This window comes from Vombatus ursinus, unplaced genomic scaffold (genome assembly GCF_900497805.2).
Source record: "Vombatus ursinus unplaced genomic scaffold, bare-nosed wombat genome assembly UNPS02015255.1, whole genome shotgun sequence".
NCBI classification, from domain to species: domain Eukaryota; kingdom Metazoa; phylum Chordata; class Mammalia; order Diprotodontia; family Vombatidae; genus Vombatus; species Vombatus ursinus.
The window spans coordinates 14431111-14444919 of NW_020955033.1; the positions used below are offsets into that span (position 1 = coordinate 14431111).

Below are 13809 nucleotides of genomic sequence, written 5' to 3' on the forward strand. Positions count from 1 at the left end.
GTTGTATCACAAGTCTTAGTGCAGTTTAATAGCTAAAAATAGCACTAGGACTTTGGGAACACACTGTAAAATTTAAACTAATTAGACAAAAATTTTTTCAGGCTTGCTATTCAAGTATATTATATTTTCACTTTGTTTTGCTGAAGGCATCTAATTTTATATATTAATTTGAAAGATTCTCTTGTGCACAATTTAAAATAACAATTTTATATCAAGACTAATTGTCTCAAATAGTTTTGGTTTTCTTTCTAGGTCCTGAATTTTCCCTGTGAAGCCTGCAATGATGTAACTTTCTATGTGCCTACTAAACTAGAAGCTAATGAAATTGTTGGCAGAGGTAAGATATGGCATAATATTCTATAAATTGTTGTTTAGACTTCATTCTTTAAGCTCCCTTTTTGAAAATGGAAAACAACTATAAAATTATTCACCCTGACCATTCAGAGTGCTATTTGGAAACAAACAAAAGTCAAACTAATCTTGACAATGCTTCCGGTCTTCATAATTTTGTTGAATTTTGTATTTTTAAATCTTGTTCTGTGGTTTTGCTGCTAGTTGTGATTTTTTTCTTTGCATTTTTCCTTTTCAGTTATTATCTTTGTATTTCTACATCTACTTGTTACGCTTCCAGTTAAAATGTGAATTCCAATGATAGATAGTGCCACAGCAAGAGGACTAGAAGTAACTCAAGACTGAAGAGGGAGAACTCATGGATCTATAGGTGGAAGGCACTTTAGAGACCATCTAGTCTGAGGGTTCTTAATCTTTTTGACCTTCCCTTCCCCTCCCTCCCCCCTTGCCAGTGTGGAGAAGCCCATACACTCATCAGAATTTTTATTTTTAATGGTCTAATGCTCTACCCAGTGCTCCCTCTCTTATTTGTTTTTATTTGTATTTATTAGTTCAGGCAATGTTGTTGTTGCTTGTTCTGTTTTCTTCAGTTTCTGTAAGTGTGTATGGAACTTCTTTTTGTTTAGTCAATTAGTTGTGTCTGACTCTTTGTGACTTCATTTGGGGTTTTCTTGTCAAAAATACTGGAGTGGTTTGCCATTTCCTTCTCCTGTTCATTTTACAGATTCAGAAACTGAAGTGAACAGGGTTAAGTGACTTGCTCAGGGTCACACAGCTTATAAGTTTCTGAGGCTGGATTTGAACTCGGGTCATCCCTAGGGTTAGCACTCTAACTACTTTGCAACCTAGCTGCCTCATGGGACTACTTTAGGTCCTGATAATGGGCATGTATCTCTTGTAGGTTATGTGTTATCTTTAAGAAATGTAATTTCCTCAGGTGAATCATATTTTCAAGTCACATACCAACTCATAGTTTAAGTATTTTGTCCTTAGATGAAAATTCTCATTTATGAAAATATTTAAAAAGAGCATATTTGAAAGGCTAATAATTGTCTATTCAAAGTAATATGTTTTTACCTCAAATATAGCTGAATCAAAACATGGATTCCTTTTTAGAAGTGCATCTCATTTCAAAACCATTTGCAAATGATTTTTTAAAAATTGGTAGGAACATTTGATGATTCCAATGTGACTAGGTTCTTCTCTCTCTATTTATCATTCTTTGCAAAGTCACTTGGATTCCTGTAGAAATTTATTTCTATTTTCATATTATCATGAATTTTTTTTTTCATACAGTTAATCTGGAAGATTGCTTGAAGTCTCCAAACCTTATTCATTCAAGTGATACTGACTTTGGAATTTTAGAAGATGGTTCATTATATCCAAGAAATACAATTTTATTGTCTCCAGGGAAGAGGACTTTTATCATATCTCTTGTGAATACTCAGGAACAGAAACAGAAGGATATAAATGTTACATTGGAACATCAAAAGAAGGTATTCAAAAATTTTATTAAAAAAATTTTTATTAGAAAAATACTGGTGTCTTTTCAAAACCCCTCTCCCAAAACTGAAGGATAATTAAGATGTCCTGTTATTGCTTCATTTTTTACTTTTACTTCATTATAAAATCTCACATTTAATATGGTAATAAGATCTAAGCATCCTCTTGGACAAATTGATTGTGAGTTGATAAAGTGCTGCTATTAAAATAGGGCATGAAATCTTGACTGGTACATAAGTGGGAGGAAATATAGTGGGGGACCTCAGAAGTTTTCAGGCACTCACTTAGATAATTTGATCCAGATAGGAGCAACAAAACTGGAGGGACATTGCTCAGAAAAGCATCATAAAAGATGATTTCTGATTGAAGATACTAAAACTTTGCTGTGATTCCACCTGGCTAGTCTCTGTGCTGATTTGTCCTTGGTTACCATATGTTACTGTATGCCATATCATGTGATGCAATGGGAAGGTCCACTGTTATAGGTATGTCCTGGGCCCTTATCCCTTTTCACTCTTTACTATTTCACTTAGTGAACTCATTAGCTTCCAAGGATTCAATTATCATCTCAGTGCAGATGATTCTTAGATCTATTTATTCAGTCTCTCTCTTTGCTGACCTTTATTCTTACATCTCCAACTCTCTCTTAGATATCTTCAATTGGATGTTTTGTAATCACCTTAAACTCAGTGGTTCCAAAACAGAACTCATTTTCTTTTCCACGAAATCCTCCCTTTCCTAAACAATCCCTATTACTGTGAAGGGCGCTATTATCCTCCCAGGCCTCAGACTCACAATCTAGGTTTCATCCTTAATTCCATTTTTTCTCTCTTTCCTTCCCTCCCCTTCCCACCATATCTATTCTGTTGTAAAGTTCTATTGATTCTACCTTCACAATTTCTCTAGTATATACCACCTTCTTTCTGCTGACACTAGTACCAACCTGGTACAGGCCTTCATTATTTACTGAAATAGCCTCTAGTTGTTTTCCCTAACTCAAGTCTCTTCACACTGCAGCACATTATCTATCTACTCAGCTATCAAAGTGATCTTCCTAAAGTGTATGTCTGGTCATGTCACTCCACACACCACCCCTTCCCCTAGTAATTTCCCATGGCTCCCTATTGCTTCCATGATCAAAAAAATCCTTTGACTTTTAAAGCCCTTCGGAACCTGCCTCCTCTTTTACAGTCTTTTTATACCTTACTGTCCTCCGCCTACTCTTCAGAGTGCCATTACATTGTCTTCTAGGCCCAACTCAGTTCTGTCCAGCTAATAACAGGCAGTCATTAACTGTGCAACTAAAGACATCCTATACTTCACCTTAGACCCATTGTCCTGCTAAATTTGTTCTCAGAGGAGTAAGTCAGATAGGGTGATAAGTCATCTATACAAATAGCTGTATTAAAAGGCATAATGTGATAAATACAAAGAAGAATAATAGCTTCTTTATCTACACAAGCTAAATCAACAGAATTCAAAATGATTATATTCCTACTTTATAATAAGAGAAAGACCAGAGTCCAAATCTTATCTCCACCTATAGTTTGTATACTCTTTAACTTATTATTCAGGGAAAATCTGTTTCCCTGAAAAAAGAAAAAAAAAGAAGCTGACTCTATTTGAGCTATGTAGATAAAAGGTGGTTTTCTTTTAATCTAGTCAGATTCCAACTCAACAACAACAACAACAAAAAAGGATTAAAAATACTTCAGATGTAAGATGTGAACATTCTGGTTTACATGTTGATTCCTCATTCTGTAGAACTAAAGGTAATTAATCTTGAGAGGTTCCCAGGAAGTACAATTTATTTCTCCTTAACTTCACATAGTCTTTAAAACCTATTCCACTTGGAAAATTTTAATTAAGAATTTCTGAAACCTAAGAAGTTGTAAAAATGACAGTCTCAACTAACAGATCCTTTCCAACTCTAATTCAACACCTAGCCCTTCCATGTTTCCATGCAGGTTATTAGAGAAAGATGATTGCTATGATGAGGGTTAAAATGATCTTTTATAAGCCTCTCTTTGGTGATGATGTTAGTCAAAGTTTTAAAAAGACTGACTTTAACATCCTACTATTTCATTTCCATTTCAATCCTAATTGTTTGAGGATTTGAGTTTATGGACATTTGGATGTTTAGGAAACCAAATGCCATTGTTTTGTCCTTTTCTTTTAAATCTAGAAGCTGAACAAAAGAGAATTTAAAGAAACAATTCTCCGACGTGCCAAGAGGAGATGGGCTCCTATTCCATGTTCAATGCCAGAGAACTCTCTAGGCCCTTTCCCCTTGTTTCTTCAACAGGTAGAGTTTAAATCTACACACACACACACCCACACAAGCACCCTTGGGCTTACAAAGTTTTTATTCTCAGTAGCTATTCAGTTCAGACATTTAAAAATGAATCTGTATATATTTATCATTTTTAACAAGGCTTCATCACTTCAGGAGTTATATTTCATGTATTCTATTTGTGTGTGTGTGTGTGTGTGTGTGTGTGTTTAATCCAGCGCTAATTCCTTAGATTTCTTCTTGTTTCTGTTACTATGCTTTATACTGTGAAGATACTTATATGTATTATATTTTTGAAATTATCTCTTTCCCATACCATAAGTATATCAACATATACATTCAAATTTTATCAAAAGAAATAACATAATTAAATTCTGACTTTTTCAAATATATTATTTACTTTTTGTATAGATCCAATCTGATTCAGCCCAGAAATACACTATTTACTACTCCATCAGTGGGCCTGGAGTTGACCAGAAACCCCTCAAATTATTTTATATAGAGGAAGACACTGGGAATTTATTTTGTACTGGTCCTGTAGATCGTGAGACGTATGAGGCTTTTGAGGTATGAGTTTAAATTATTAATGAGGTTATTTATGGATCATTCTGTTTGTTGCTCATTGTTCGTACTCAATCTTTTTTTTTTCTCAGTGTGGCTATCCTTTTGGTATATTATGCTCTGAATGGGTTTTAATGTTCATTTCTCTTAGAAATTTGTATCTGCTGCCAGTTGCCTTAACTCTAGCGAGGCTATATTGTATAGTTAAAAGAACTGAGTGTATTTAGAGTCAAAAGGACCTGGGTCTAATTCCTAATTCTATAACTCAGTTTTCATGTAATCTAGAACAAAACACGTCATTGTCTTAAACCTTAATTTCCTCAGCTGTAAAATGAAGGAGTTAGACTCGGAGGCCTTTGAAGCTATAATCCCATCATGTTTAAATTGAGAAGTTAATTTGCATGTGACTAAAAAGAATTCTGTATAGGACTACATTTTCTCTTATTTTCTGTAGAGCAAGTGGAGATCTAGAATTAACAATCTGAGTAATACTTGGAAAAAGCCCTGAGAAGGGCAACAACAGTGCTTAAAGAATTGGAAAAAAAATCTACATAGGACTCTAAAGACAAAAGAGGGAAGCTGTAGAAAATTATACTTCTGGTAACTATAAAGTAAGGCCTGTGAGATACCAGTTTACTTGCCTCACTGTCCATCTTTTGAGGTGAAAGAACTTTAAGGTTTACCCAATAAACTTGTTTATAAAGCTAGAATCAGAGGTATTTAAGTATCACAGTTTTGTTAGGGTATTGAATGTTTATTTATCATGAGTTGCTTTGAGATCTTCTTGATGAACAGACAAAACTATGACCAAAGAAATGTTAAAATTTAAGCAATTATGCCATCTTTTAGTGTCAATATGAAGAGTAAGAATTCATTTAACCTAGCCTTTGATAACTTTAAAAATGCAATTAAGTATTTGTTTAACATTCTTACCCTCTTATTACAAAATCAATTTATTTCAAAGTTTCTGAGTTGGAAGGAATCTAGTTCAACTCAAGTAACTCCTCAATAACATACTCTTCAAATGGGCATTTCAGTAAAAGGGAACTGAGTAACTCCTGAGGCAGCTCATTCAATTTGATATAGCTCTACTTTTTAGGACGTGTTCTCAAATATCAAGGACAATTTCTCTAGTTGTAAAACTGCAATACAACTAGAACTTTAGCAGCGATATCAGTACTACTTGTCGTTTATAAAAAAATCATGAAATGGCGATGACATTTTAGCAGACAGAATCTTTTGATTTTGAAGCTGTCAATTATGTTACAGTACAACACATCAATCATCCTCATAGGAAAGGTAAAACTTAAGATATTTACTGCTCAATTATTTAATAGTGAGTATTAACGGAAAAGTTAAGAATTTAAAATGGAGGTTATTAAAAATACTTATTGGAAAATAGGACAAATGATAATAATGATAGCTTTTAACATATTCTGAGGATAAAAAGGCCATATTTTCCAACTAAAATGAAATAGTCTTTGGCTAATTGGAAAAGTCAAGGAAGTTATTACATGGGAAAACGTATTTTGCAAAAACAGAAATTCAATAAATCAAACTGAATGGTAGACATAAGCATAAAATTAGATAATATCTTTGTAACAGAGAAACTTGAAATCTAAATGGAGAGATAGGGAAGTGATATAAAAAATATAATAGAGTAAAATGCAGAGTAGAAAGCAAATGAGTTTTGAGGTAAGGGAAGGAAGGTGGTGTCTTGAGTTTAGTCTTTAATCATGAAAAAAATTTCAACAGGTAGATATGGAAAACTGTATTTTAATTATGAATGTGAGCAAAAGTGTAGAGGTTGGAGACTGGTTCAAGTTTGGCAAACATCAAGTTTGCCAGTTTGTCATCCAGAAAACATAAAAATATAAAGTTGGGAAGGGAGCTTGGAGCCAACATTGTGTAGGCCCTTAAATGCCAGGCTAAGGATTATGACTTTTTTTGTTGGTCCTTTGAAGGATTTTTAGGTGATATGATATCTAAAAGAAGTCTACAAACTGTGTGTCATATCAAGTGTACACTAGAATTGGAGATCAATTGCAAAGATTTTATCTTTCCTTCAAAAAAAAAAAGAATTTCTTTGAATACATTAAAGGGAGAAAGTTATCTAGAGAATAAGTGGAGTTAATCTCTTAATTTCTTTGCAAAGAGTAGTCTCAGAGTTAGAAGTGACATGTTATTTGTCCTTCATTCTCTTTTTTCTTTTTTTTTTTGTGAAGCAATTGGGGTTAAGTGACTTGCCCAGAGTCACACAGCTAGTAAATGTTATGTGTCTGAGGCTGGATTTGAACTCAGGTCCTCCTTACTCCAAGGCCAGAGCTCTATACACTGCACCACCTAGCTGCCCCATTTGTCCTTCATTCTCAAAGAGGACCAATGACATCAGAAAGGTGATGTCCTGACTTGCACATGAATTGGATTTAAGTGAGGTAGGGCTGTGCAAAGTCACTAGCCTCACTTTCTCCCCTGGAGCCATCTGAGTCCAGTGGTAAGGTATAGTTCAAGATGGCTAGAGGTGGCCCCGATGAAGTGGGAGATGTTGGCCTTTTTAAACTAAGGTCTTTCCCAGGTCTCAGTTTGTCTGAGGCAATGCCTATTCAGTGATTAAGGCTAAGTAAGAAATAAAGTAAAGAATGGCCTAGAAGAATTTACCTAGTCAAAAAAGAAAAAAAAAAATCCATCTGGGAGGGGAAGACCCTCAAGGTTTCTGGCCAAAACAGAAACAATTGCTATTTATACTCACTTTGAGCCATCAGAACCCAAACAGTGACCAAGTGAGGCTTGGACTGGGACCTGTTGTTGGCCAATCAATGACAAGAGTAATTTGTGTTTAAGGCATGGTCCCTAAAAAGAAATCTAGCCTGTAAACCCCAAGATATCTTGCAAGGTTTCACCAATCAAAATTTATATTTCTTTGGACAGACCACCCGCAAGTAAGTGTCCTCCTATGAGGCCAGAGGGAGAGGAGGAAGAGCTAGGAAGGAAAAAGAGAGGGAAAGCAAGAGAAAGGAAGAAAAGAAAGAGAAGGAAAGAAGGAAGAAAAGAAAGAAGAGAAAGAGGGAGGGGAAGGAGGAAGAAAGGAAAGAAGAGAGGGAAGGAGGAAGGAAGAAAAGAAAGGGGGGGAGCATGATGAGCGTAAGGTCAGCCAGGTGGTGCAGTGAATAGAGCATTGGCCCTAGAGTCAAGAGGACCTGAGTTCAAATCCAGCCTCAGTCATGTCACACTTACTAGCTGTGTGACTCAGGAAAAGTCACTTAACCCCAATTGCCTCGCACAAAAAAAAAAAAAGAGAGAGAGAGAGAGGGAAGCAAGGAAAGAAGCAAGCAAGCAGTATTGCCCAACTGGAAAAGACCAGTTGAGTCCCTGGTGGGGCAACTACTACTATTCACAGATAGTCATTTGTCCTTCATTCTCGAAGAGATCCAATGGTGTCAGGAGGGTGATGTGGGAGGCGACATGGTCTATTGTGGGGAAGAAATTTTGGGGTTGTTTTAACAGAGCCAGGTGGGTGGCCAAATTATGAGGGTTTTGAATAAGTTTGTGGGGGAAGTTTTGGCAGTTGTTTGGGGAAGGGTATTCAGGGCTAATCAGAATTGATCTACCCAGGATAGTTTACTAGAACTAAAAGAAGCACTCAGGAATTTCCATGGGGTAGGATTGCAGAGACTGGGAATCTCTGTAGGGAATATAGGAATCTTTAATGGGAATCCCTATATGGTATTGTCTTTCCTTTTCCTTTTCTTTTCCTTCTTTCTCTATTCATTCTTTGGTATTCTTTCCACTTCTTGTCTTCATTCTAGATGCTGTATAATTTGTTGCAATATATTAAAACAAAGCTTTATGTTTTTTGTTCTTAATTTAGAAGCTAGTTGACCTTGCCTTTGTGTGCTGTCTTCCTCTCCTGTCATCTCCAACTAATAAACTTAGTTGCTCCCACTGCTTTGGGAATAGGAATTTCTGTTTGGTCGAGAAGTTTCCTTACTAATATTATAGTTAAATATCTTCTGCTTCGCTATCTGAACACGGCTGTCAGTTTGAGTTATAAATATCCATCTCTCTTTCACCTTGGTTTTGCTAGGACTGTCATGGGATAAAACAGGGTCTATGTCCACATTAATAAAGAGCTCTCCAAAATACAGAAAACTATATTTTCTTTTTCTTAGTTGTATGTTCATTCTCTTTATGTTATTCCTACTTTCTTCCCAATTTCAAAAGATATATTTTATTTGCAAATTTGTTTCTATCACAAAGATTCCAGGGTACATTATATAAATGAACCAATAGGAAATATAGCTAGATAATTCAAGTGTTCAATTGACCTACCCAGCATAATGTAGCTGAGTATGGGCAGAGCTTAGAATAGCAATAGAGTTCCTGACCTCAAATGTCATTCTTCATCCTACTATACTAGACCTAATTGGCCCCTGGAATTCCCCTCTTCATTTCTAGTTTACATTTGAAGTGCAACACTTTCTAAAAATAGCCTGATATCTCTTATTGTGGTTGATATGCCACTTCCAATTTCATGTTCTGTTAGTTGTGCTTTGTTGTGGTGATGAAAATGATTTAATAAGGAATGTCAAGACAACATCTCCAAATTTGGTTCATTGTTATCTAATTTACATTTTTCTCTTCTCTTATAGTTAAATGCCTATGCATCTACTCGAGATGGATATTATGCAGATTCTCCTTTGACACTTACCATCAAAATTGAAGATGAAAATGACAACTACCCAATGTTCACAGAAACAGTTTATAATTTTGAGGTTCTTGAAGGCTGTGGAGTTGGTAAGCACATTATTAATAATAATTAATATTAAGTTTGCTCAGTTTGAGTATTCTTTAAATGTAATTTTTAAGCAACCAAGTTTCATATTGATTTGGTACAGCATTAAATCATATTTTTTCCACTTGGTATTCAATGGAAGCCTACTCTAAAGGAATTCCTTCAATAGGCAGCTATCAGTTATTTAATCTTGACCATACAATTTCTGCTTTAAACAGATCTATTGCTTCTCTAATTTCTTTGCATTGTTGCTAGTGTTTGTTAGCCCCTGCAAGAAGGAATAAGAGGATTAGGTGAAATCAGGTTGCTATAAATCAGTGGTTAAACCAAAAACCCAAATATCTACTTTAGCCATTATTTATGTTGTATTTTCCATCTGCTTACTTAACTGTCCCTGACGGTTTAGCAAGATGTTACTTTAATGAAAATTTACTCTTCCTGATTGGCCTATCTCCCCTACCCTTTTTACTACCTAAATTAAAAAAAAATATGATGTGGATTTTATCTAAATTCCTATTATAAATTTCCAAACTCATTACTTTTTTGTTTTTTAAAAATTTTCTGTTATTTTTAAAAATTTGAGTTCCAAATTCTTTCCATTCTCTAGTCCCTTCCCCACCCGTTGAGAAGGCAAATGATACTCATTATACACCTGAATTTATGAAAAATATATTTCTGTATTAGTCATATTACAAAACAAAACAAGAAAAATAAAGTGAATAATGCTTCAATCTGCACTTGGGGTTCATCAGTTCTCTATCTGGAAGTGGATAGCATCTTTTGGAATTGTCATGGATCATTGTATTGATTAGAGTAGCTAAGTCTTTCACAGTTGATCATTACAATATTCTTGTTACTGTGTACAATGTTCTCTTGGTTCTGTTCACTTTACTTTGCATCAGTTCATATAAATTTTTCTGAAACCATCCTGCATGTTACTTCTTACGGCACAATAACATTGTATTACAATTATATGCTGCAACTTGTTCATGTTTCCCCCAATTGATGGCTATCTCCTCAATTTCCAATTCTTTGCCACCATCAAAAAAGTTGTCAAAGTTATAAAAGAAAATTTGTAATCTCTTAGATTCATAATCTTTCTATTATTTTGATTTTATAATTCAATTCATTCCCTGACAATATAACATTGTAGACAAAATACACAGTTTTGGAAATTAATTATATAATAGTTTGAACTGTGAATAAAATAGAATGCACTGTGGTTGCTCAGTACATAGTTATTATCTGATAATTGGTGACTTTTAAAAATATCTTAAATTCTTTGTGAAAATTTGTGATTGTCATCACGGCATAAATAATTGACCTTGTGGCCAGTAACACCTAATCTTAAATTTTGTCTCAGATCCATGCTGACTATGTGACTTTGTATGAGACACTTAAGCTCTCAGTGATTTAGGCAACTCTAATACTATAAATTGAAGAGAAACTACCAACCGGCATAGGTGGAATGAGTTTCCTAATTTGGGAGTTGCCTAGGCCAATTAAATCACAGATCTATTCCCTATCCATATTTAGGAAAATATTATCAAAATGTTTAAAGTTATTTCCTTTCAGAATTATTTATCAGTTTTTTCCTCATATTTGCCTAAGTTTTCTAAGTATAGGTCTACCCTCCCTGATAACATGAATTAGTTCTATGAAAATGTAATGTTATGTCAAGTGCTATGATAGGAATAGTGGATTCAATGGAAATAATAAATCATTGTCCAATGGTGTTCCAGCAAAATTTTGAGAATTTCTGGTGTGGTTTGGTTATAACACTTGAATAGTGTTAAGGTAAAATAATATTTGTTGAAGCTACCTTATTTGGGATAAAACCATACAGATGAGAGGCATAAGGTTATATTTTTTGTAGATACTGAAGAGGGTTTTTTTTTCTCCAAATACATAGGCACCACAGTGGGGAAGGTATCTGCTACAGATAGAGATGAACCTGATACCATGCATACTCGCCTGAAGTACTCTATTATGGAACAACAGCCACCATCTCCTAAATTATTTTCAGTGCATCCAGTTTCAGGTGTGATCACTACAATATCACATCAGCTGGACAGAGAGGTAACTTTGAAGCATAACATCTAATTGCTGTGTCAAACTTCACTAAAAAGTATTATTAAACATGATTCCAATTTAAAGAAATGCCTTTTAGCTGAAATGTGGAAAAAAAGTGCTGGCCAAAGTCAAGATCATGTAAAAGAGATTGCAGTGAGAGGATATATTTTATGATTTTCATATTTTATTTAAGCTGGTTCTTTTATTACTTCATTTTAATTGTGTGGGATGTACCATGAAGAGAAAGGAATATGATATTTTGGGGGTTAGTTACCAAAAGATGGAAGAACATTGTGAAGTAATATAAGAGGAAGAGTGGGACTGGCTTGCTAAAAGCATTCTTGAAACTGTCATTTTGATTTTTCTTGTGGATTGAAAGGTTATTTTTTTCATGGGTTCAGTTGAAACTGAAACTATGGTTATGGCTCAAATCTTAGTGCAGGTCAGTTTGTTTTACTTTTTGCAGGGCTACAGCCCAAACCAGTCCAGACCCTTAACCTCCATGAGCTGGTTTGAAAAATGTGCTCTTGGTTATGAAAGGAACTGGCAGAGTGAATGTGGGTGATGGATCAGCACATGCTGATTGTTCATCTTGAAAGTAGGATTCAGAATACATGTAGCATCTTTTAATAAAAAGGTATTATTATCATCATCATCATCAACCTCATCATTATTATTATTACCACTCAGCCCTTAAATCACAATAGACATTTTTTCCAAACAAAAAGTAATCAAAAGCAAAAGTAATAATTCAGTCAACAATATATTGAACCCTAACTCTTTGTATTGCAATGTCCTGGCATTGTGGTGGATAGAAAAAATAATGTCATCTCTTCAGAGAGTTATGATTTCTTTAGAGAAAGATAAGGATGATGAGGAGGAGGAAGAGAAGGAAGAATAGTATTCTCTCTCTCTCTTCCGCCATCTCTTCCAATTAGGTTTTCTCAAATGAGATAACAGTGCCCACCATATTTGTGGATAACACACCATTGGGAGAGCTAGCTAACACATTGAATAAATGATGATCAGAAAAAAGATAGCCTGATGGATAGCCTTCAATTGGGCTAAGTATATTAAGATATAATTTAATCAAGATAAACATAAAAATTCTACATTTTGATCAGAACTTCATAATATGGGGGAATAATGGCTAAACATGAAAAGGATCTGAGGGTTCTGGTGGGTTATAATCTTGATAATGGTACAATATGGCAACTAAATATCTTGAGAGGATTATTGTACAGAATGAGAAGGAGGATAGAGAGTTAGTTTACAGTAATGGCTGTAACGAGAAGGTGTTTGAGTTAACCTTTTTGTGACTTTTAATTATATTTTAAATAACATTTTATTGATTTTTTTGTTTGTATTTTCCTCCATCTTATTTCTCCTCCCCTCTTCCAGAGAGCTATCTTATATAATAAAGAATATTTTTTAAAAGAAAAAGAGGAAGAAGAGAAAAAAAATTAGCAAAACCAATCTATATATATATAAAAAAACTGAAAATATATGCAATATACCTGTGGACCTTCCCCCACTCTGGAAAGGATGAGGGATGGGATGTCTTCTCATTTCTTTGAGGCCGTAATTTTTTTTTTTTAATAATTTTTCAACACATGCTTTTTATTGTTTCGTGGTGTTTCTTTCCATTTAAATTGTTGTAGTTGTGTATATTATTCTCTGCTTACTTCACTGCATCAGTTTGTGCAAGTCTTTCCATGTTTCCCTGTAGTTATCATACTTACCCCTTTTTTTTTTCTTTTTGGCTACACAGTGAGGTTATGTGACTTGCCCAGAGTCACACAGCTAGTAATGTCAAGTGTCTGAGGCTGGATTTGAACTCACTTGACTCCAGGGCCAGTGCTCTATCCACTGTACCACCTAGATGCCCCTACACTCATCATTTTTTATGTTGTTGTTCAGTTATTTTTCAGCCAAACTCTTTGTGAACCCATTTAGGATTTTCTTGGCAAAAGTACTGGAGTGGTTTGTCGTTTCCTTCTCTAGCTCATTTTACAGATAAGGAACTGAGGCAAACAGGGTTAAGTGACTTGCCCAGGATCATAGAGCTAGTACTTGTCCAAGGCTGGATTTGAACTCAAGATCAATCTTCCTGACTCCAGGCCTGGAATTCTATCTACTGTGCCATCTAGCTGCCCCATCATTTCTTATAACACAATAATATTCCATTATGTTGATATGCCATAATTTGTTTAGCCATTCTCTAATCCATGGGCAT

The 13809-nt window shown here is 34.8% G+C and overlaps 1 protein-coding gene across 2 annotated transcripts in view; it reads left to right on the plus strand.

Moving 5' to 3' along the window:
- Positions 1 to 13809, plus strand: part of LOC114031823 (desmocollin-2-like) — a 66571-nt gene that overhangs the window by 12559 nt on the left and 40203 nt on the right. For both annotated transcript variants that reach the window (XM_027846956.1, XM_027846955.1), the window contains exons 2-7: positions 253 to 337; positions 1648 to 1847; positions 4040 to 4159; positions 4559 to 4714; positions 9358 to 9502; positions 11413 to 11579. In XM_027846956.1, the coding sequence (XP_027702757.1) occupies positions 253 to 337; positions 1648 to 1847; positions 4040 to 4159; positions 4559 to 4714; positions 9358 to 9502; positions 11413 to 11579 (873 nt within the window). The remainder of the gene's footprint in view (positions 1 to 252; positions 338 to 1647; positions 1848 to 4039; positions 4160 to 4558; positions 4715 to 9357; positions 9503 to 11412; positions 11580 to 13809) is intronic.